The sequence below is a fragment of the Lissotriton vulgaris genome, chromosome 6, assembly GCF_964263255.1.
Source record: "Lissotriton vulgaris chromosome 6, aLisVul1.2, whole genome shotgun sequence".
NCBI lineage: Eukaryota > Metazoa > Chordata > Amphibia > Caudata > Salamandridae > Lissotriton > Lissotriton vulgaris.
In genome coordinates this window covers 773,772,115-773,794,348 of record NC_141694.1, presented here as the reverse complement: position 1 = coordinate 773,794,348, position 22,234 = coordinate 773,772,115, and the positions used below count along the sequence as shown (strand labels likewise).

At 46.2% G+C, this 22,234-nt stretch overlaps 1 protein-coding gene across 2 annotated transcripts in view; it reads right to left on the bottom strand.

Moving 5' to 3' along the window:
- The window catches only part of LOC147707967 (amine sulfotransferase-like), a 281,866-nt gene that overhangs the window by 148,284 nt on the left and 111,348 nt on the right, over positions 1-22,234 (bottom strand). For both annotated transcript variants that reach the window (XM_086926772.1, XM_086926773.1), the window contains exon 5: positions 15,436-15,562. In XM_086926772.1, the coding sequence (XP_086782898.1) occupies positions 15,436-15,562 (127 nt within the window). The remainder of the gene's footprint in view (positions 1-15,435; positions 15,563-22,234) is intronic.

Below are 22,234 nucleotides of genomic sequence, written 5' to 3'. Positions count from 1 at the left end.
GAATCCCTTGCTCACTGCTCCATCAGGATTCAAGAAAGCCGGGCCGATGACGGCTGAAATGCCAGAAACCGGTCCCCGGAAGCGTGTCTTCTTTCTGGTGAAGAATAGGCTTGGTAGTTTGGTCTGCCCTGTTCCCATGATGCACTGGGCCAGGGACAGACTGATTTGCATATAGCCAGGTTCTGAACTGGGATGGGGCAGTGAGCTAAATAACGGTGATGGATCAAGCCCTGATCGTTGGACTGGGTAAGAGTGGTCTGCTTAATTCAGACACTCTGTTCATCACCACCCCCTTTTCTGAATCGTTTTTGGCCACTATAGGTGTGGCAGGGTATACTCAGACATGAGTCCCTTGCTCACTGCTCCATCAGGATTCAAGCAAGCTGGGCCGACGACGGCTGAAGTGCCAGAAACCGGTCCCCGGAAGCTTGTCTCCTTTCAGGTGAAGAATTGGCTTGGTAGTTTGGTCTGCCCTGTTCCCATGATGCACTGGGCCAGGGACAGACTGATCTGCATATAGCCAGGTTCTGAGCTGGGATGGGGCAGTGAGCTAAATAACGGTGATGGATCAAGCCCTGATCTTTGGACTGGGTAAGAGTGGTCTGCTTAATTCAGACGCTCTGTTCATCACCACCCCCTTTTCTGAATCGTTTTTGGCCACTATAGGTGTGGCAGGGTATACTCAGACATGAGTCCCTTGCTCACTGCTCCATCAGGATTCAAGGAAGCCGGGCCGACGACGTCTGAAATGCCAGAAACCGGTCCCCGGAAGCTTGTCTCCTTTCTGGTGAAGAATTGGCTTGGTAGTTTGGTCTGCCCTGTTCCCATGATGCACTGGGCCAGGGACAGACTGATTTGCATATAGCCAGGTTCTGAGCTGGGATGGGGCAGTGAGCTAAATAACGGTGATGGACCAAGCCCTGATCTTTGGACTGGGTAAGAGTGGTCTGCTTAATTCAGACACTCTGTTCATCACCACCCCCTTTTCTGAAACGTTTTTGGCCACAATAGGTGTGGCAGGGTATACTCAGACATGAGTCCCTTCCTCACTGCTCCATCAGGATTCAAGCAAGCCGGGCTGACGACGGATGAAATGCCAGAAACCGGTCCCCGAAAGCTTGTCTCCTTTCTGGTGAAGAATTGGCTTGGTAGTTTGGTCTGCCCTGTTCCCATGATGCACTGGGCCAGGGACAGACTGATTTGCATGTAGCCAGGTTCTGAGCTGGGATGGGGCAGTGAGCTAAATAACGGTGATGGATCAAGCCCTGATCTTTGGACTGGGTAAGTGTGGTCTGCTTAATTCAGACACTCTGTTCATCACCACCCCCTTTTCTGAATCGTTTTTGGCCACTATAGGTGTGGTAGGGTATACTCAGACATGAGTCCCTTGCTCACTGCTCCATCGGGATTCAAGCAAGCCGGGCCGACGACGGCTGAAATGCCAGAAACCGGTCCCCGGAAGCTTGTCTCATTTCTGGTGAAGAATTGGCTTGGTAGTTTGGTCTGCCCTGTTCCCATGATGCACTGGGCCAGGGACAGACTGATTTGCATATAGCCAGGTTCTCAGCTGGGATGGGGCAGTGAGCTAAATAACGGTGATGGATCAAGCCCTGATCTTTGGACTGGGTAAGAGTGGTCTGCTTAATTCAGACACTCTGTTCATCACCACCCCCTTTTCTGAATCGTTTTTGGCCACTATAGGTGTGGCAGGGTATACTCAGACATGAGTCACTTGCTCACTGCTCCATCAGGATTCGAGCAAGCCGGGCCGACGACGGCTGAAATGCCAGAAACCGGTCCCCGGAAGCTTGTCTCCTTTCTGATGAAGAATTGGCTTGGTAGTTTGGTCTGCCCTGTTCCCATGATGCACTGGGCCAGGGACAGACTGATTTGCATATAGCCAGGTTCTGAGCTGGGATGGGGCAGTGAGCTAAATAACGGTGATGGATAAAGCCCTGATCTTTGGACTGGGTAAGAGTGGTCTGCTTAATTCAGACACTCTGTTCATCACCACCCCCTTTTCTGAATCGTTTTTGGCCACTATAGGTGTGGCAGGGTATACTCAGACATGAGTCCCTTGCTCACTGCTCCATCAGGATTCAAGCAAGCCGGGCCGACGACGGCTGAAATGCCAGAAACCGGTCCCCGGAAGCTTGTCTCCTTTCTGGTGAAGAATTGGCTTGGTAGTTTGGTCTGCCCTGTTCCCATGATGCACTGGGCCAGAGACAGAGTGATTTGCATATAGCCAGGCTCTGAGCTGGGATGGGGCAGTGAGCTGAATAACGGTGATGGATCAAGCCCTGATCTTTGGACTGGGTAAGAGTGGTCTGCTTAATTCAGAGACTCTGTTCATCACCACCCTCTTTTCTGAATCGTTTTTGGCCACTATAGGTGTGGCAGGGTATACTCAGACATGAGTCCCTTGCTCACTGCTCCATCAGGATTCAAGAAAGCCGGGCCGATGACGGCTGAAATGCCAGAAACCGGTCCCGGGAAGCGTGTCTTCTTTCTGGTGAAGAATTGGCTTGGTAGTTTGGTCTGCCCTGTTCCCATGATGCACTGGGCCAGGGACAGACTGATTTGCATATAGCCAGGTTCTGAGCTGGGATGGGGCAGTGAGCTAAATAACGGTGATGGATCAAGCCCTGATCTTTGGACTGGGTAAGAGTGGTCTGCTTAATTCAGACACTCTGTTCATCACCACCCCCTTTTCTGAATCGTTTTTGGCCACTATAGGTGTGGCAGGGTATACTCAGACATGAGTCCCTTGCTCACTGCTCCATCAGGATTCAAGCAAGCTGGGCCGACGACGGCTGAAGTGCCAGAAACCGGTCCCCGGAAGCTTGTCTCCTTTCTGGTGAAGAATTGGCTTGGTAGTTTGGTCTGCCCTGTTCCCATGATGCACTGGGCCAGGGACAGACTGATCTGCATATAGCCAGGTTCTGAGCTGGGATGGGGCAGTGAGCTAAATAACGGTGATGGATCAAGCCCTGATCTTTGGACTGGGTAAGAGTGGTCTGCTTAATTCAGACGCTCTGTTCATCACCACCCTCTTTTCTGAATCGTTTTTGGCCACTATAGGTGTGGCAGGGTATACTCAGACATGAGTCCCTTGCTCACTGCTCCATCAGGATTCAAGGAAGCCGGGCCGACGACGTCTGAAATGCCAGAAACCGGTCCCCGGAAGCTTGTCTCCTTTCTGGTGAAGAATTGGCTTGGTAGTTTGGTCTGCCCTGTTCCCATGATGCACTGGGCCAGGGACAGACTGATTTGCATATAGCCAGGTTCTGAGCTGGGATGGGGCAGTGAGCTAAATAACGGTGATGGACCAAGCCCTGATCTTTGGACTGGGTAAGAGTGGTCTGCTTAATTCAGACACTCTGTTCATCACCACCCCCTTTTCTGAAACGTTTTTGGCCACAATAGGTGTGGCAGGGTATACTCAGACATGAGTCCCTTCCTCACTGCTCCATCAGGATTCAAGCAAGCCGGGCTGACGACAGCTGAAATGCCAGAAACCGGTCCCCGAAAGCTTGTCTCCTTTCTGGTGAAGAATTGGCTTGGTAGTTTGGTCTGCCCTGTTCCCATGATGCACTGGGCCAGGGACAGACTGATTTGCATATAGCCAGGTTCTGAGCTGGGATGGGGCAGTGAGCTAAATAACGGTGATGGATCAAGCCCTGATCTTTGGACTGGGTAAGTGTGGTCTGCTTAATTCAGACACTCTGTTCATCACCACCCCCTTTTCTGAATCGTTTTTGGCCACTATAGGTGTGGTAGGGTATACTCAGACATGAGTCCCTTGCTCACTGCTCCATCGGGATTCAAGCAAGCCGGGCCGACGACGGCTGAAATGCCAGAAACCGGTCCCCGGAAGCTTGTCTCATTTCTGGTGAAGAATTGGCTTGGTAGTTTGGTCTGCCCTGTTCCCATGATGCACTGGGCCAGGGACAGACTGATTTGCATATAGCCAGGTTCTCAGCTGGGATGGGGCAGTAAGCTAAATAACGGTGATGGATCAAGCCCTGATCTTTAGACTGGGTAAGAGTGGTCTGCCTAATTCAGACACTCTGTTCATCACCACCCCCTTTTCTGAATCGTTTTTGGCCACTATAGGTGTGGCAGGGTATACTCAGACATGAGTCACTTGCTCACTGCTCCATCAGGATTCGAGCAAGCCGGGCCGACGACGGCTGAAATGCCAGAAACCGGTCCCCGGAAGCTTGTCTCCTTTCTGATGAAGAATTGGCTTGGTAGTTTGGTCTGCCCTGTTCCCATGATGCACTGGGCCAGGGACAGACTGATTTGCATATAGCCAGGTTCTGAGCTGGGATGGGGCAGTGAGCTAAATAACGGTGATGGATCAAGCCCTGATCTTTGGACTGGGTAAGAGTGGTCTGCTTAATTCAGACACTCTGTTCATCACCACCCCCTTTTCTGAATTGTTTTTGGCCACTATAGGTGTGGCAGGGTATACTCAGACATGAGTCCCTTGCTCACTGCTCCATCAGGATTCAAGCAAGCCGGGCCGACGACGGCTGAAATGCCAGAAACCGGTCCCCGGAAGCTTGTCTCCTTTCTGGTGAAAAATTGGCTTGGTAGTTTGGTCTGCCCTGTTCCCATGATGCACTGGGCCAGAGACAGAGTGATTTGCATATAGCCAGGCTCTGAGCTGGGATGGGGCAGTGAGCTGAATAACGGTGATGGATCAAGCCCTGATCTTTGGACTGGGTAAGAGTGGTCTGCTTAATTCAGACACTCTGTTCATCACCACCCCCTTTTCTGAATCGTTTTTGGCCACTATATGTGTGGCAGGGTATACTCAGACATGAGTCCCTTGCTCACTGCTCCATCAGGATTCAAGAAAGCCGGGCCGATGACGGCTGAAATGCCAGAAACCGGTCCCCGGAAGCTTGTCTCCTTTCTGGTGAAGAATTGGCTTGGTAGTTTGGTCTGCCCTGTTCCCATGATGCACTGGGCCAGGGACAGACTGATTTGCATATAGCCAGGTTCTGAGCTGGGATGGGGCAGGGAGCTAAATAACGGTGATGGATCAAGCCCTGATCTTTGGACTGGGTAAGAGTGGTCTGCTTAATTCAGACACTCTGTTCATCACCACCCCCTTTTCTGAATCGTTTTTGGCCACTATAGGTGTGGCAGGGTATACTCAGACATGAGTCCCTTGCTCACTGCTCCATCAGGATTCAAGCAAGCTGGGCCGACGACGGCTGAAGTGCCAGAAACCGGTCCCCGGAAGCTTGTCTCCTTTCTGGTGAGGAATTGGCTTGGTAGTTTGGTCTGCCCTGTTCCCATGATGCACTGGGCCAGGGACAGACTGATCTGCATATAGCCAGGTTCTGAGCTGGGATGGGGCAGTGAGCTAAATAACGGTGATGGATCAAGCCCTGATCTTTGGACTGGGTAAGAGTGGTCTGCTTAATTCAGACGCTCTGTTCATCACCACCCCCTTTTCTGAATCGTTTTTGGCCACTATAGGTGTGGCAGGGTATACTCAGACATGAGTCACTTGCTCACTGCTCCATCAGGATTCGAGCAAGCCGGGCCGACGACGGCTGAAATGCCAGAAACCGGTCCCCGGAAGCTTGTCTCCTTTCTGATGAAGAATTGGCTTGGTAGTTTGGTCTGCCCTGTTCCCATGATGCACTGGGCCAGGGACAGACTGATTTGCATATAGCCAGGTTCTGAGCTGGGATGGGGCAGTGAGCTAAATAACGGTGATGGATCAAGCCCTGATCTTTGGACTGGGTAAGAGTGGTCTGCTTAATTCAGACACTCTGTTCATCACCACCCCCTTTTCTGAATTGTTTTTGGCCACTATAGGTGTGGCAGGGTATACTCAGACATGAGTCCCTTGCTCACTGCTCCATCAGGATTCAAGCAAGCCGGGCCGACGACGGCTGAAATGCCAGAAACCGGTCCCCGGAAGCTTGTCTCCTTTCTGGTGAAGAATTGGCTTGGTAGTTTGGTCTGCCCTGTTCCCATGATGCACTGGGCCAGAGACAGAGTGATTTGCATATAGCCAGGCTCTGAGCTGGGATGGGGCAGTGAGCTAAATAACGGTGATGGATCAAGCCCTGATCTTTGGACTGGGTAAGAGTGGTCTGCTTAATTCAGACACTCTGTTCATCACCACCCCCTTTTCTGAATCGTTTTTGGCCACTATAGGTGTGGCAGGGTATACTCAGACATGAGTCCCTTGCTCACTGCTCCATCAGGATTCAAGAAAGCCGGGCCGATGACGGCTGAAATGCCAGAAACCGGTCCCCGGAAGCTTGTCTCCTTTCTGGTGAAGAATTGGCTTGGTAGTTTGGTCTGCCCTGTTCCCATGATGCACTGGGCCAGGGACAGACTGATTTGCATATAGCCAGGTTCTGAGCTGGGATGGGGCAGGGAGCTAAATAACGGTGATGGATCAAGCCCTGATCTTTGGACTGGGTAAGAGTGGTCTGCTTAATTCAGACACTCTGTTCATCACCACCCCCTTTTCTGAATCGTTTTTGGCCACTATAGGTGTGGCAGGGTATACTCAGACATGAGTCCTTGCTCACTGCTCCATCAGGATTCAAGCAAGCTGGGCCGACGACGGCTGAAATGCCAGAAACCGGTCCCCGGAAGCTTGTCTCCTTTCTGGTGAAGAATTGGCTTGGTAGTTTGGTCTGCCCTGTTCCCATGATGCACTGGGCCAGGGACAGACTGATCTGCATATAGCCAGGTTCTGAGCTGGGATGGGGCAGTGAGCTAAATAACGGTGATGGATCAAGCCCTGATCTTTGGACTGGGTAAGAGTGGTATGCTTAATTCAGACACTCTGTTCATCACCACCCACTTTTCTGAATCGGTCTGTTCCCATGAGGCACAAGGTCAAGAATGATGTGCATATTGTCAGGTCTAAACTGGCTTGGCATTGTGAGCAAAAGAATGATGGATTTAACCCAGATCTCTTGACTGGGGGTGAATGTTTTGATTTGTTCTGTTGTGCTCCATCAATTGCGTGTCTTTTGCTTCCTCGCACTAAGTGCGCCGGGTATGCCCAGACGTGGGTCCCGGGCTCACTCTGCCATTTGAATCAAGCTATCCTGGCTGCTGAGGGGTGAAACCCCGAAACCTGTCCTAGGATGCTTGTTTCCGGTCCAGGGAGGACCTGACTTGGCAGTTCAGGCTGGACTCTTCCCATGAGGCACACTGGCAAGACTGATTTGCATATGGCCAGGTCTAAACTGATGTGGCATTGTGAGCAAAAGGATGATGGATTTAACCCCGATCGCTTGACTGGGGGTGAATGTTTTGATTTGTTCTGCATTCCATCCATCGATTGTGTGTCTTTTGCATTGGTGCTAGGCAGCCAAAATGGGCAAGAAGCAGGTATGCACTATATTGTTTTAAGTACAGTGCTTTCCTGCCCTTTCCCTGTAACAAAGCGCGGCAAATTGACTTGCTGCACTGTGCTGCATTGTATAGCCATAAATATGGCCCTATGGCACACTCTGAGGTTGAGGAAAATCACTGTGGCACTAGAATAGAGAAGGGAGAATTTAAAAAAGCTATGGGCGCATTTCTTGTCTTATTTGTCCAAGGAATTTAGGGCTTGATGTACAAATAATACAAAGAGTGATCCCTTGGGGAAGCCTTCTCATTTGGGAATGGGTTGCCAGCAACTTTAAGTTGGCAGTAAAGTGAGAATTGTTTGCAACAGCACTTCGGTCGCAAAACATTCATACATACAAATCGGTTTTTGGAAGGGACACCCTAAACATGCCTCTTCCAAATACCGCCTTGCAAACCCAAATTGTAATTTGGTAACAGGTTACTGAATCACAATTATGGCTTTGTACATTTGAAAATGATTTTTTACATTAACAGACGTCCCCATTCTGCAAATCAGGCTGTTTAGACCACAAAATGCTTTGTACCTTTAGCCATTGGCTATCTTACTTGCCCACATTATCAAGGTCACATTATCAGGGTGCTGAGAATACGGTCTACTGCAGAATAAACTCAGGTTTGAGAATGGATGGAGTGATATACCAGGTAGCAACTTAGTTCATGGAGACAAGACCAATGAAGGCAACATGGGAGCATGAGTTGACTAGTGCTGGAGAGGAGGGTCTGTGTACAGGTGTTTGCTTCAGTTTGTTTTTTGGGCTGACAGCAGATAGGGAAAGATTCTGTGGCTTTGCAGGGTGAGAACATTTTCACACTTTAGAGGACTATCATGAGTGCTGAAAATAGACACTCATGATTTTGTGACATGGCGCTATCCATTATAAAAATGCTTTTACATATGTACAAAACACAAATTGTCATTCGGTAACACGTTACTGAATCGCAATTTTATTTTGCTATTTGGTATTTGGAAGGGGCTTATTAGGGCGTCCCTTCCAAATATGAAATCTGAATAGAATGTATGAATGTTTTGTGACCGAATTACGGTTGCAAAACATTGATATTTTACCGACTCCTTGATGGAGGTGGCAACAATTTGCAAATGGGAAGAGGCCCTAGGGGACCCCTTCCTGTTTGAGAATGCAACATAAATTATTTTTAAGGGCAGGCAGTGGTCCCAATGCAGTGGTTTACACTGACATTTCGACCTCGCAAAATAAACCTTTCGCCAGGCCCGACCCTCACTTTAGAATATATTTAAAGGTAGGTCCTAGGCAATCCCAAAGGCAAGGTGCAGTGTATCTAAAAAGTATGCCATGTACTTTTAAGTTTTACATGTGCTGGTAGTGAAAAACTCTTAAATTCGTTTTTCACTACTGCTGCTGTCCTCTCGACTGGGTGAGAAAGGACTGGAGCTGCATCTTTTGAACCCAGAACTCATAGTGACTCCAATGGCTTTTTGCTCGACCTCCTGACCAGAAGCCTCAGGGACATAAAAGGCTTCCAACAACCTTGAACCCAGCACCTGGATTCTACAATCTGTGAATCCTGCGCTCCCAAGTGGTGCCACCCCAGTCCTGGACTCTTGGAAGTGGCCCTGGAGATGCTTCTGCCAGGCCCCGCTGCATTCCTCATCAAAACCAATGTGAAGCCCCACAAGGCACAGCTGGTAGCCTCATCAGAATCAATGCAGAGCAACACCAACCCAGCAAAACCTTGCCCCATCACTGCCAGCTTATCAAAACTGATGCAAAGCGAAGCAAGGGAACGGCAAGTTTCTCCTCATAGTTCCTCGGAACTGACACAAAGCAAAGCCAAGCCCCTCAAAGCCTTGCCGCACCACTTCCTTGGAGCAGACGCCATACAATGCGTGGTCTCGCAAAGCAACAGCACACCGACCATGCACCAGGATTTAAAGTACCGTGCTCAGTGGACCTCGGTGGGTCCCTATAACTAGTCCACAATCCATCACAGTCACCCTGAACTTGTGACTTTGTCGCGTTTCACTACAACCAGATAGCCACAGTTTGCACTTTGTGCTTCTATACACTGTATTCACTTAATCTTTAAAATCTCAATGCTCCATTTCTACTGATTGGGATTTTGTCATTTGGGTCTATTTTAGTTTTTAAATTAAGCACTATTTTTCCAACCTGGTGTGCGAATCTTTTTGTGTGGTGTTTTTCACTTTTTGAACTGTTGCATAAAATACTTTTAAAAAATGCCTCTAAATTAAGCCTGACTACTCTGTGCCAAGCTACCAGGGTTTGAGCACATGTCAATTTGGGGAAGGCTTGTAACTCATCCTATCAAGGATTGTGGTTGCTGATTGATTAGTGCCCACAACCCTGTCCACCAACAACTTAATTTCTTACAGTTACATTTTGTTGTTTTTACTGTATTGGTCCGGGATTTTTAATTTTTGATGTTGCTCTTTATGTAATAGAAGCATATATCTGGGAGGAAGACTTTGCTTCTCGCACTAAGCCACAAATCTCAAATTGAGGATTTAGCACAAAAACCTATATTTTAAATATGAAATTAACTGTTTCTGTTTGTGGGACTTTAGCCACCAGCCAGAACAAAACTGTGCTATCTCTCCCATAGCTTTAAAATCACAGCCCATATAGCAGGATATTCCCTAGAAAATGTTTTCACCTAAATGGCCAATTAATCCAGGTTATGCCTCCCCTGATAATGGCAAGTTCAGAACGTAAAGAAATTTACTTTAACGTGTCAGCCGTCTGTACCCACCCACTTCAAGCTGTCTTACAGAAGGTAAGCACAAGACCGTAATGTTATACTGCCATCTCCCAGTTTAGTGAGTGTTGAAAAATGGCCATCCCCGAAGGTTGACCACAAAAATTTGCCTTCCTCCTTTTTTTCTGACCTTGTCTTGTAGGCTTTAGGACTCTGAGGGGGATATTCACAAGGACTTATCTCCGATTTATCTCCACCCTAACGCATCAAAAGTGGAGATAAATTTAACACCCCATTCACATGCTGATGCAAACTGCAGACATCGCCAGTATTCCTGCGATAACTGCTCCAAAATGTATCTCCACAGTGGACACCGCCAACCAACCCTAATGAGATGCAGAGTAGGCGTTCCCATGCAAAAACACACAAAAAAACCATAACACCACTTTCACAACAAAGTGCCAGATCTGCGATGTGAGTCAAAACTATGCGATAAGCCACGGTAGCAGCAGGTGTTTAACACCTGCCTCCTGCAGGTGTAAAGCTGGACGACTACCTGCAGTAAGTAACGGAACCCCGCACACAGCCACACCCAAAGAACAAATGATGCCATGGAGCTACTCATCATGCAGCTCGGAGCCCCAACAGGGCCTCAACACCCCTCCACCATCCCAGGACCTGGAAGGACCACCACAGAGGCAGCGCAGAGTAAGACAGCCGACCTACCGAAAACGCACCAGTCTTACAAACCTAACGCCTGAGGAAGTCATTGCCCACTACAGGCTCAAAAGGACAGCCATCATCCGCATCATGACCCACATCACCCACAGGTTGACGTCTCAACACAGCGGAGAACCAACATCCCTCCGCAGACAAAGCTGCTGGCTGTGCTGCACCTGTTGACCTCTGGTACCTTCCAACCAACAACTACCAGAGTCGGAGGGGTCTCACAGCTAGCGCAATCACAGTTCCTTACACCTGTCCTGGAAGCCATCCTCAGCTTCATACCCCAGTACCTTCACTTCCCCCACACTGCGCAGGAACACCAGGAGACTAAGCAAGGCTTCTACATCATAGCTGGATTCCCGGCCGTGTTGGGGGCAATAGACTGCACACATGTCCCACTTGTGCCCCCTGTGGACATTGCACACCACTACCGCAACAGAAAAGCACACTCAGTAAATAGTGGACCACCAGGAATGTTCACCAATGTCGTCGCAAACTACCCCGGCAGTGTGCACGATCCCTACATCTTCCAACAGTCCATCATCAACCAGCCCTACCAGGATGGCACATATGGTACTGGACTGCTCGTTGGTAAGTGCCAAATCAACACACCACACATCTCAAAGTCACCATCACACAACGCACAACTGTGAGAATGCACACGTCACCAAACCACATACAACATGTCAATCAACATGCCCACCTACCAGACATGACAACACTACTCCATGGTGATCCTGGGCTACCCTTGCGCACAATAAATCCATATCATGGCACCACAGCCACACAACAGCTGAATGTGGGTAGAAGCGGAATGCAGCCATGTACAAAGGATGCAAGTGACCTGTGAATGGGAATGTACACAATGACAAGTGAGGTGTGGATGTGCAGGACAGACATGAGTATGCAAACCACAGATATGTCCATACAGACCACAACCGATGGTGACTGGAGAGTTGTGAACAGTAGACGCAACCATGTCACCCCAGACTGTGGCTCAGATAGCAGAAATGTCGCTTGCTGCTTCCCCCCCTGTGTGCATAAGCGTAGTGGGTTGGCCCTGAGTACGCCAGGGCTGCGCAGGGTGTGGAAAATAACCGTGTGGCGCAGAGCGTGGTTGACTCCAAAAAAGGCAAACGTCACCTACAGGGCGGCACCCCGCAGTCCGCCACGAGGCCGATGCTGTGAGCAGTGGGGCCTGTGACCCTGTGCGCCTGCTGCACCCTAGGACGCTGATACCCAGCCCGCCCCAGTGCCCCAAGGTCGCACTGCTCACCTGCAACACCGTTGTTTGTCAAAGAGGGCCCACCATGTGCCGGTGCAAGCTCCAAGCCCCAGTCCTGCGAACTCTGCAGCCTCCGCAGACAATCGCAGGCGCTCACGACGCTGGCCCGCATTACTCTTTACTCATTGACATACTCCCCCAGTGTACTCTTCATCCCAGTAGGTCCTATATGTGGAACTGTGTCCTGAGTCCTGAATGGCAGTGACCCTAAGTTCGTGGCAGCGGCCATAGCACCAGACTCCCTTCGATCAGTGAGGCATAATTCCATGTGGCAGGCCGGCGACACGTGGTGCCACTAACCCTGTTTAATGCAAGCCTGTGACACATGGTGCCACTAACCCTGTTCAACGCAAGCCGGCAAAACGTTGTGCCACTAACCCTGTGTGCCATGAATGACCGTCAGCCTTTGTGGGAACACCGTTGGTGTCTGAGCCTGTGGCCTGGGGGCTGTCATCAGCAACGGGCAGGTACAGACTTGGTGTCTGGCATGAGTCTGTGGCATTCATATCAGCCATGTTGGTGGGCACAGCTGGCATGTGCCCTCTGCAACATGCCCTCGGAGTAGACCTCCCATTCTCCCCAGAGACAATCTGCGGAAGGCACCTATGACACATATGAGACCCTGCTCTGCCCTCATGACCCTACCCCAGTCTCCTGCAGGTTAGCGTTCCGCGGCGGTCAGCCGGTGTCGGTCGCTGTGCATCCGAGGCCACTAACCCTGTGCGACTCAAGCCATCCCCCCTTGTTGTTCTGACATTGCTTTTCTGAGTGCCTGATGACTGTTGGAGTTGTTGCCAGCATCAGCTACTCCCTGAAGGCTGGCTTACACTCACGCCACACACAGCCAGCACAGGCGTCACTGGACTAGTGGGCGTGCCATCACATCTTGCCAAACCACCTATTGACTCTTTTCTCCCTGCACTGTCACAGGTGATCAAGGATATGCACTCTGCCCTTGGATGATGACACCCTTCCAAGACCCGAAGACACCCGCCCAGAGGCAGTACAATGCGGCCCTCATACGCACCAGGGGCATCCTTGAATGCACATTTGGCATGTTGAAGTCACGTTTCAGGTGCCTGGACAGCACAGGTGGAAAGCTTCTGTACAGCCCGGATTTAATGTGCAAGGTGATCGCTGCATGTTGTGTGTTGCACAACATCTGTGTACGAACAAATGCCCGAATGGATCCTAGAACCAGAAGTACCGGACGATGATGGGGATGATGGAGCAGTTGGTCAACATCCCACTGCAGCTGCGGCAGGAATGGCCCGTAGGAATACCATCATTGACAATAACTTTTCATGAGCACGTGACATTGTGGCCGTCCCTGGAAATCATGGGACAGTACAAAATTTCCAAAGGCACAGCATGTGTGAATTAAACATATTTTCAGGTTACGGGTTGCACTTGTACATTGTCATGTCACTGTTTTCTACTGTGCCAGATGTGATTTGTCATGTTGTTCACATTTGCGGCACCAGTTGTGTCCTGTGTACTGTTTTGGAGGTGTTGCTGTTTGTACCGGGATGTTGTCAATATGGAAATGCACTTAAACTTATGAGCGTATTCTGCACAGTGGGTGATTCGCTCCTGCGGCTCTGATTTGTATGCCACTGGTCCTATTCATGCGGTGTGCCTGTCAATTCAGTGCTTCCACGGAGCCTGAGATGTTGCAGACTTCCTCTTCTCATTGGCCTTCCACAGGCCCTGTATTTTGGGGTGTTCCTCCGTTGTGATTGTGAGGTGCATGTTGTCCTCTGCTTTCACTAAGGGTGCATCCATGGTACTCCGCAGTTGATGTCGTTTTTTAGTGGCATTTTACGTATGCTGTTCTTGTGCTTTTTCCCGCAATACGCATGGTTATTGCTGGCCTCTCGATGCTTATTGCTGATTTCCTCATCGCGCTTTGGCCCATTGCATGATTTTTGTGGGTTGAGGTTTGTGTTTTCATCTCTGTCGAGGTGGTTGTATCGCAGACATTGGCCACGGTTTCGGTAGACTATCGCATGGTACCACCTTGTTGTGAATTCTACATTGACACAGGGTTATTTTCCCGCAATGGGCTGCGATGTGTAAAGTTGCGTTAGCATTTTTTGGTGATGTTGAGCACATGTTCTTGTGAATATACACCTGAGTACTTTGCCACTGCTAACCAGTGCTAAAGTGCATGTGCTCTCTCCTCCAAACATGGTAACATTGGCTGATACCCAATTAGCATATTAAATGTACCTATAAGTCTTTAGTAAAGTGCGCTACATTTACCCAAGGCCTGCACATTAAATGCTACTAAGGTACCTGCAGCACTGCTTGTACCAACAACTGAAGTAGCCCTCTAACCATGTCTCAGGCCTACCATTCCATAGCCCGAGTTGCCCTGTTGACCTGGCAATTTAAACCTCTTGCTAGGTCTAAACCTTTCTTTTTAATACATATAAGTCTCCCTCTCCCCCTTAGGTAGGCACCGGACAACTCAAGGACTGGGTGCAGTGTATTTAACACCATCGCTGCTAGGGAGATTTTCCTCCTGTGCGTCTACTTTTTTCCCATTTTTCATGACTAGCTCAGCTCGTCATAAGCACAGGAGCACTGTACTGCATGACGAGCTCAGCTTGTCATGAGCAGGGAAGGGGTTAAAAAGAAGGATACACACTTTTAAGTTTTAAACAACGGGGTAGTGGAAAACTCTTACATTATTTTTTCACTGCTGCAAGGTCTGACTCTCCCATAAGATAAAATTTGGATTACCTTGTTACATTTTATGAGTGTAATTTCCAATTGGGAAGAGATCAGACCTCCAAGTTTGGGGTCTCTGGAATCACAATTTAAAATCACAATTTATGGTGAAGTCAGATTTTAAATTGCAATCCTGAAAATACCACCTTTAGAAAGTTGACGTTTTCTTACTTTAGTCATTTAGTACCTACTGCCTGTCTTCAATACACATCTGGGGTGGATGATAGCTAGGTCTTGTGCATTTCCTCTATACAGCCACAAACATAAAGGGAGCTTAGGTATAACTGATGGGCCATCCACATTCTTGTGAGCCATCCTGGGCCGGATGGATGGAAATAGCTGGGCACAGACTTACACTTACATATGAATAGTCTGTGTCCTGCCCCCACCAAGACAGGAATGGAAGACCCAGCTAGGCAAGCTACTCTATGAAACAAGAGGACAAGAACCTCATTTATAAGTTTATGATATGACTTCCAGTCTTTTGGTCTGGTGGAGGGAAATATTCTGCCTCCCTGACATTATTTCTAAAAAAAAGCAGACATTGTTAGAATAATTTCATTATTTTAAAAATGATACTCTACCTTCTCCTTTTAGGTATTTCTCCATGAAGTCTTCAAAACTTGTGGTTGGATCTAAGTACGGTAACAACTTTTCAAAAAAGTAAAATGAAGTCAAAACATCTTTAGGATTTCGAAGTATATAAATGACCTATAAAGCAGAAAGTTCAATAAGAGGATAAGATTAGAAATGGAATCTATCTTTCTAAAACAATAACTTATTAACATAAGGTTAGTCTTTCACTCCAATCCAAAACAATACATCGATATATCAACTGCTTTGTTATTTTGTAAGTTGTAAAAATTCGAAATATTCCCCCCAACAATTTTGATTTTCATTAAAATTTTAAGCAGCTCATGCACTGGAAAAGTTGCACAGCATGTTAAGGAAATTATGAAGATGCCATTACTGATGTATGCAGAACGTGTGATACCCGCCTCTTTAGCTACATCATAGAATAACAAATCCTTACTGAAGTGGAGACATTAAACTTGAGGTACTGCTGCTCTTATCTATATGCCCTGAAGTAGGGCCAACTAACCAACACTTTGGTACCCTTTACTCCACCTCAACCACAGCCAGGAGCTGAAACTGGGAACACCGTTGTTGGGATACTGCAAATTCAATCCACCCACCACATATGTATATGAATTCAATATTCTTGGACTATGTAGTGTAGAAGAATGAGGAAGACTGGCATGTTGTGCCATCTGAAAATATGCGCTCAGTTGACATTGAGGAGGGGTAGAAGAAAGTTTAATGTTTTTCACTACATCCACATCAGACAATGAGGATATTTTACAATAGCATATAGTTTTCATTAGTGTTCTTCTTTGTTTATTATACCCCAGCATCAGTGTTGCTTGGATTTTTAACTCTGTGATCTCATCAGAAATAAATGGGTGATCCCTAAATCAGGTTCACAAATTTTGATCCAAAACCTGAAAAGAGCCTACTTCTACATGCACATTTATGTTGAAATTTGTGAAATCTTATACATTAATTGTTTTAAGAAATAAATATAAAAATAGGAAACAATTGTTCACACCAAATCATCAGGTTAAAGCACATTTGAGAAGTTACGCTTACACATCAATTTTCATAAAATGATCTGCTTTCTTTGGAGGTCTGACTTGATTGTTTTGCTATTTTTAGAGTTTAATGGAGTTTTAAAAAAAATAGATAAACAAGGAGTATAGATTGACAGTGTTAGCTTCACCCCTATCTTTATATTGTTCCTTCTCTGGATGTATTTGATTGGTCAGCAGATGTGTTATCCTTCTGCTTGGAGTGCCACTGGAATGCCCGGACTGTGAAATGTTTGTAGATTGCAATAAAGGTACTTGGTTTTATTTAGTTTATATTTACTTCTTATTCTTCTGGAAGAAACTACCTGGTACATTATAGTGAGGTGCCAAATGGGTATAACATAGGTTAACATGCCTCACCCTGGGAGAAGGGAGTTGATTTCATGGAGAGTTTCTGAATTAAAGATGGCCACTGCATGGTAGTAAAAAAACATGGCAGTGTTGTCAAGCTTCTTACATGCCGTGTGGGTGAGCAGGAGAATGGCTTGTCAAACATGTGTTAAATTGCTGCAGACATATTTGTAGTGAGAAGGGGAGGAAACCAGCAAGAAAACCGGTACCAATACTGCTCATTCCAAAACTCCTACCAATCCAATTCTATTCATGTGGAGAGATGAAAGGGTCAAATATTGGAGACCATATACGCTAATGCAGACCAACACAATCTTCCTTGGGGTTTTCAATATTCATTGGAATGACTAAAATGACCCCTTGCTGAACACCTTCAAGGCCTTCCTTTCAGACCTCAAGCTTACCCAGTCACGTAATGGCCCAACACACAATAGAGGCATCACCCGAATCATAGCCAAGGATAATGTCATAGAATTGGAATCCATATACCCCTGTGATTGGTCCGATCACTGCCTAATCTCCTTCCTCATCTTAGAAAAGGGATTGATTAGACAGGACCAACTTCTAACCCAGACAATAATCCAGACACTTGAGAAATAATAATCTAAAGGATCTTTATTTTGTTAGCAACAACTCCAACCTCCTCCCATAAACATGACGATTGTGAATGACCTCACTGAACACTACATCCAATCAATGTTAGATATACTTGATACCATTCACTGCCTATTTCATTGAAAATACTAGGAAGATTGAATCAGAACTGAAAATCGTCTCCCAGTGGCTAATAAGCCAGGTGCAGCCCATTCTCCTCCTAGTTTATCACCGGGTGAGATCCCCTCTTATTGTTTATATCACAAAAAATTAGGCTACTTATAATTCCTTCAAACTTCCAGATGAATCCAATATATTCAAAACAATAATATTTATAAAACCATCCAACTACTTCAATGATCATCTGCCTGCCAAGCTCATCAAAGAGCTTAGATCCTCCATCCTCCCACTTTGGACTAAGATTGTCAGTGCATCTCTCAGGGCATGATACCTGATTGCCTAAAGATAGGTCAAGTTATGCATATCCTACAAAAACTTAATACGGACCTGTCGGACCTCAACAATTTCTGTCCAATTACAAGCGTCCTGACACTAGAAAAGTAACTTAAGAAATGAGGACACCTGCAACTCTGCAACCACATTGACCAATTTCATCTCTTTGACCATTGCCAATCTGGCTTCAGAACGGGACATAGCACTGAAACAGCTCTTACACATATTGCAGATTCAGCCCTGACACTTCTTGTTCAGAACAAATCATGCTTGCTTATACTTTTGGATCTCTTCTCTGTGTTTGATATGGTCAAACATGAAAGCATGATTTACCTGCTAGAAAGGAGGAAGGACTATCTTGTTTCATATTAAACTGGTTTGCCTTCTTCCTACATAACATAGCTCAAAGAATCAAAGTCAATCAAACCCTTTCTGACAATATGCTGGTCTCAATTAGAGTGCCTCAAGGATCCATGCTCTCACCCATGCTATTCAACTTGTTCAGGGAACCTCTTCCTGAAATACTTAAGCACTCAAACATCCATTACCACATGAATGCAAATGACAAAGAATTGTTCTTGGAAATTTCCTGACCCGAAGATATCAAAACTCTCTAATTTACCCCACTGAAAACTCAACAATGGCTAAGCCGCAATCACCTTATACTCAACACACTCAAAATTTAATTTCTCTTGATCGCCCCAACAATCACTCTGCCTCCATAGGAGAATGGCTCAAACAACTTACAGCTCTCAACTGTGCCCACCTCGTTATTCACTCTAATAGATCACTGGGTATAACTTTGGACAAATACATGAGTATGCAAGTTCATATCAGTGCAACTAGTAGGGGAGCCAATTACTAACTAATCACACCAAGGAAACTCAAACCCTTTTAGCCTCTGATTAATTTTGGTTAGCAGTCCAATCCCTAGTCATCCCTTGATTAGATTACAGGATTGCTACTCTTGCTGGCTTACCCAAATGAAGGTTGTGCTGCTAAGGGCCACATTGAATTCAGCTGTGAGGCTCATTACTGGGTCCAGAAGATGCAACCACATTACAACAGACCTAAAACATCTAAACTGGCTCCTGTTTGAAACAAGGATCCAATTGAAGATAGGATGCATGACCAATAAACCAATAAACTCTAACTGTCTGGTGGTAGTCATTTTTTAAGAAGCGCTAACTTATTATTGTTTAACCCACAGAAACTCAACAAAAAGAAAACTTACAATCACTCCTTCTGCTGTCTAGCCCCAAGAATATGGAACACGCTGCCACCTGAAATCAAATCAAACCCCTCGACTACCTCCTTCAAAAAGAAGCAAAAACTCTTCTATTGATTAGTTTACTTTAATAGTAGCCCTAAACCACTCAGCTTGACTTTTTCCCTGCAGGTGCCCCAGATCCTGAATCTGCCAGGCCTATTGTTTTATTGTGTCTGTATTGCTGCTTGCATATTCATTATTGCATTTCTCCCTGTATGTGTAACTTGTCTGCTATTTGTTAATATATATAAAACTCCTCAAAGGAAAAAAGGGCATCAGTGAGATCGAGGAATCTCTGAAGACGCATGCATCTGTCGGCCTTTATGGAAATACAGTCTTTTTAAGAACATCTCTTCTTAAATATTTTTTACACAATGCCCAATTTCAATATAAATGTCCAACATATAAATGTAAGTCATTTTCATGCACCCAAAAGAAATACTTTCTTTTTTCATTTGAGTTTGCACTCCTACTGCTGATTGAATATACACTAACCGTATCCCTTGTTTCCTTAATGCCTAGCTTAAAATTCTTACAATTCCAAGATACCCATTTCATGTTACCCTACTCAATAAATCCTCTTCATGTGCTCCTAGGTGAGGCTTCCCAAATGCTTCTGATAGAAGACCAGAAGACTACCAAAGCTTTAAAAAGTGGCAGCTGAGAGCTCAGTAGGGTCCATTGTGACCTAGGCATACAATGAGTAATAAATGGTTTGTATGATTGTCTCCACTGGTGAGTGCACTGCTTTTGGGGATGGACAGAAGGGTTATTCTTCATATAAGAACTGTGAGATAGAATATGAAGGTGAGGAGGGTTGTGTAGCTATAGAGGCTGGTCTACAGTGGAAGGGAAAGCAGCTATAAGGGCTTTGCCCTCCAGTGAGAAGGGTGACTACTTCCAACACTACTCACATTGCAAGAGCATGTCAGGCAGGTAGGAATCATCTCACTCTCCTCTCAATGAATAGAGCACAGCCTGAGCCTGCATGGTAGTGGTTTTTAATTAATTAACTAAAATAAACTTGCTTACTTAGTGGTTTTCCTCTACCCAACCCATTCAGTATTGGGCCTGCCAAGAACCAGCGCTACAAAACACACATTCACCAAAATCCATGGGGCATAGCGAACCTTTACACTATACCAACCCCATATTCAATTTTACAATGGATCTTGGAAGGATGGGAGGTTTTTCCGGCTTGTCTTTTTGTAACATGCAGATCACACCGCTAATCCCTCAACCCCACCATGCTGGCTTTTATACATTTCCATAAACCTCCATTGAATTACATTGGGCTGAATGAATCACATGTTATACAGTGAACAAAATATATCAAATTCTTTGAAGATCTGTATGTAGCGAAATAAGTCAAAGACACTAACAACCACTTTCAATCACATGCAAACGGTGTTGATTAATGCCACTGTTTGCATGTGTTAGCTTATAAAGTTCTAGTCTGTATGCTTTGCCAGTTGATGCTTTATTCATCTCCCTATCCCTATGTATATCAAACATACCACATATACAAAATTACAACCAACACAACTAATCAAAAACCACCTCCTGAAATGGTCAGCTTAATTTTGCAGTCCACAAGGAGGAAAAAAATGAGAAATTGTTGGAATTAATCATGTTGTGTACATTTTAAGTAAGTAGCAGCTCTATCTCAACAGAAAGAAGACACTGAACTAGATGAGTTACTTAATCATGTAAGCCATTAACAATTGTTTCACAACAGAAGACATAACTATCCCCCTATAGGGTGGATGGTCATTAGAGAGTGAGAGACAATACAGTCACTTTTAAGTAGGGGGAAATAATCTTGTGTGATAAACAGACACTTAAGATTGATTTCTAATTAAATCTGGACCACCTTGTCACTTCTGTGGGAAGTCCTCTGTTTGAAAAATTCTTTCATGTTTGTGTTATCCAGGAGCCAAATAAATATAAAAAATGGTATACCAAGATAAAGAGGTACGTCCAATAGCAATAATTCTCACATAAGACATTTGGTACTTTTTGGAAGGTGGGTTATTAGTAGGGGCAAATGTAGGTTTACCACTGGCTGTAAGGCCACTAACACATGGTAGGACCCAGCATAGGTCTTAGAAAATTATTCCTATGCTCAACCCTTGGTAACGTGGCTGCGAGCAGACAAGCTTAACTTCAAAGACAGGTACGTAAAGCCTTTAAAAACACAATTTAAGTAAATATTCAAGACTCAACACATAATAAAAATCCAACACCAATTTATAAAAATAGGAAATATATTTATCGTTAAAATGATACCAAAACAACAAAACTTCAATGTAGGGAACCGGAGATATAAATTTTCAAAGATTTTATATAATATAGCACTTAGAAGATTATAGCACCATATAGTGATACCTGCTCGCGATAGACCGGGGCAAAGTCAAAGTTTCAGGCCGGGCGCGATGGAGCCCAGAGCGGCTCCAGCCCCCAACAGGTCCCGGTCTCAGTTTCTACCTCTACACTTAGAAACTTTTCCGGAGCTTTTTCTCTCTCCTTGAAGATCCCAACCAGTCTGGATTCGGTGAGGGTTCGCCGGCTTGACTTGTGCCGAGGTCCCGGTGAACTTCCCTGGAGCGGACTTGGAAAATATTTCAAGTTTGCTTCAGTGGGACAACGCAGGAATCCAGGCCAACACGCGATGGAAGGCAGGGGGCTTGGCTCTCGCGGTTGCTCCCCGTCGACTTTCCTATGAACGGGCTTAGAAACTTTTCTGGCACTTTTTCTCACGGGGTCTCTCGATGCTCCTCATATAGCCGGATCCGGTGAGGTTTCACCGGCTTCAGATTTTCTCTAGTCCTGGTCAATCTCTGGAAGTTGGAGCTATGGAGCTTTTAGAGTGAGGAACCTGGGTAGCTTGGCCGGCTTGCGGTCGAAGGTAGGCGGCCTGGCTGGCCAGTTTGAGTCGGTCCCACTATGGAGTTTTTTTTCAAAGTCGGGACAAAGTTCTCCAAACTTCTTGAACTTCTTCCTGAAGTTCCTCAAGGGGTCCCAAAGTGTCTCAAACATACTCCAATGGTCTGGAAGCTCCAAAAT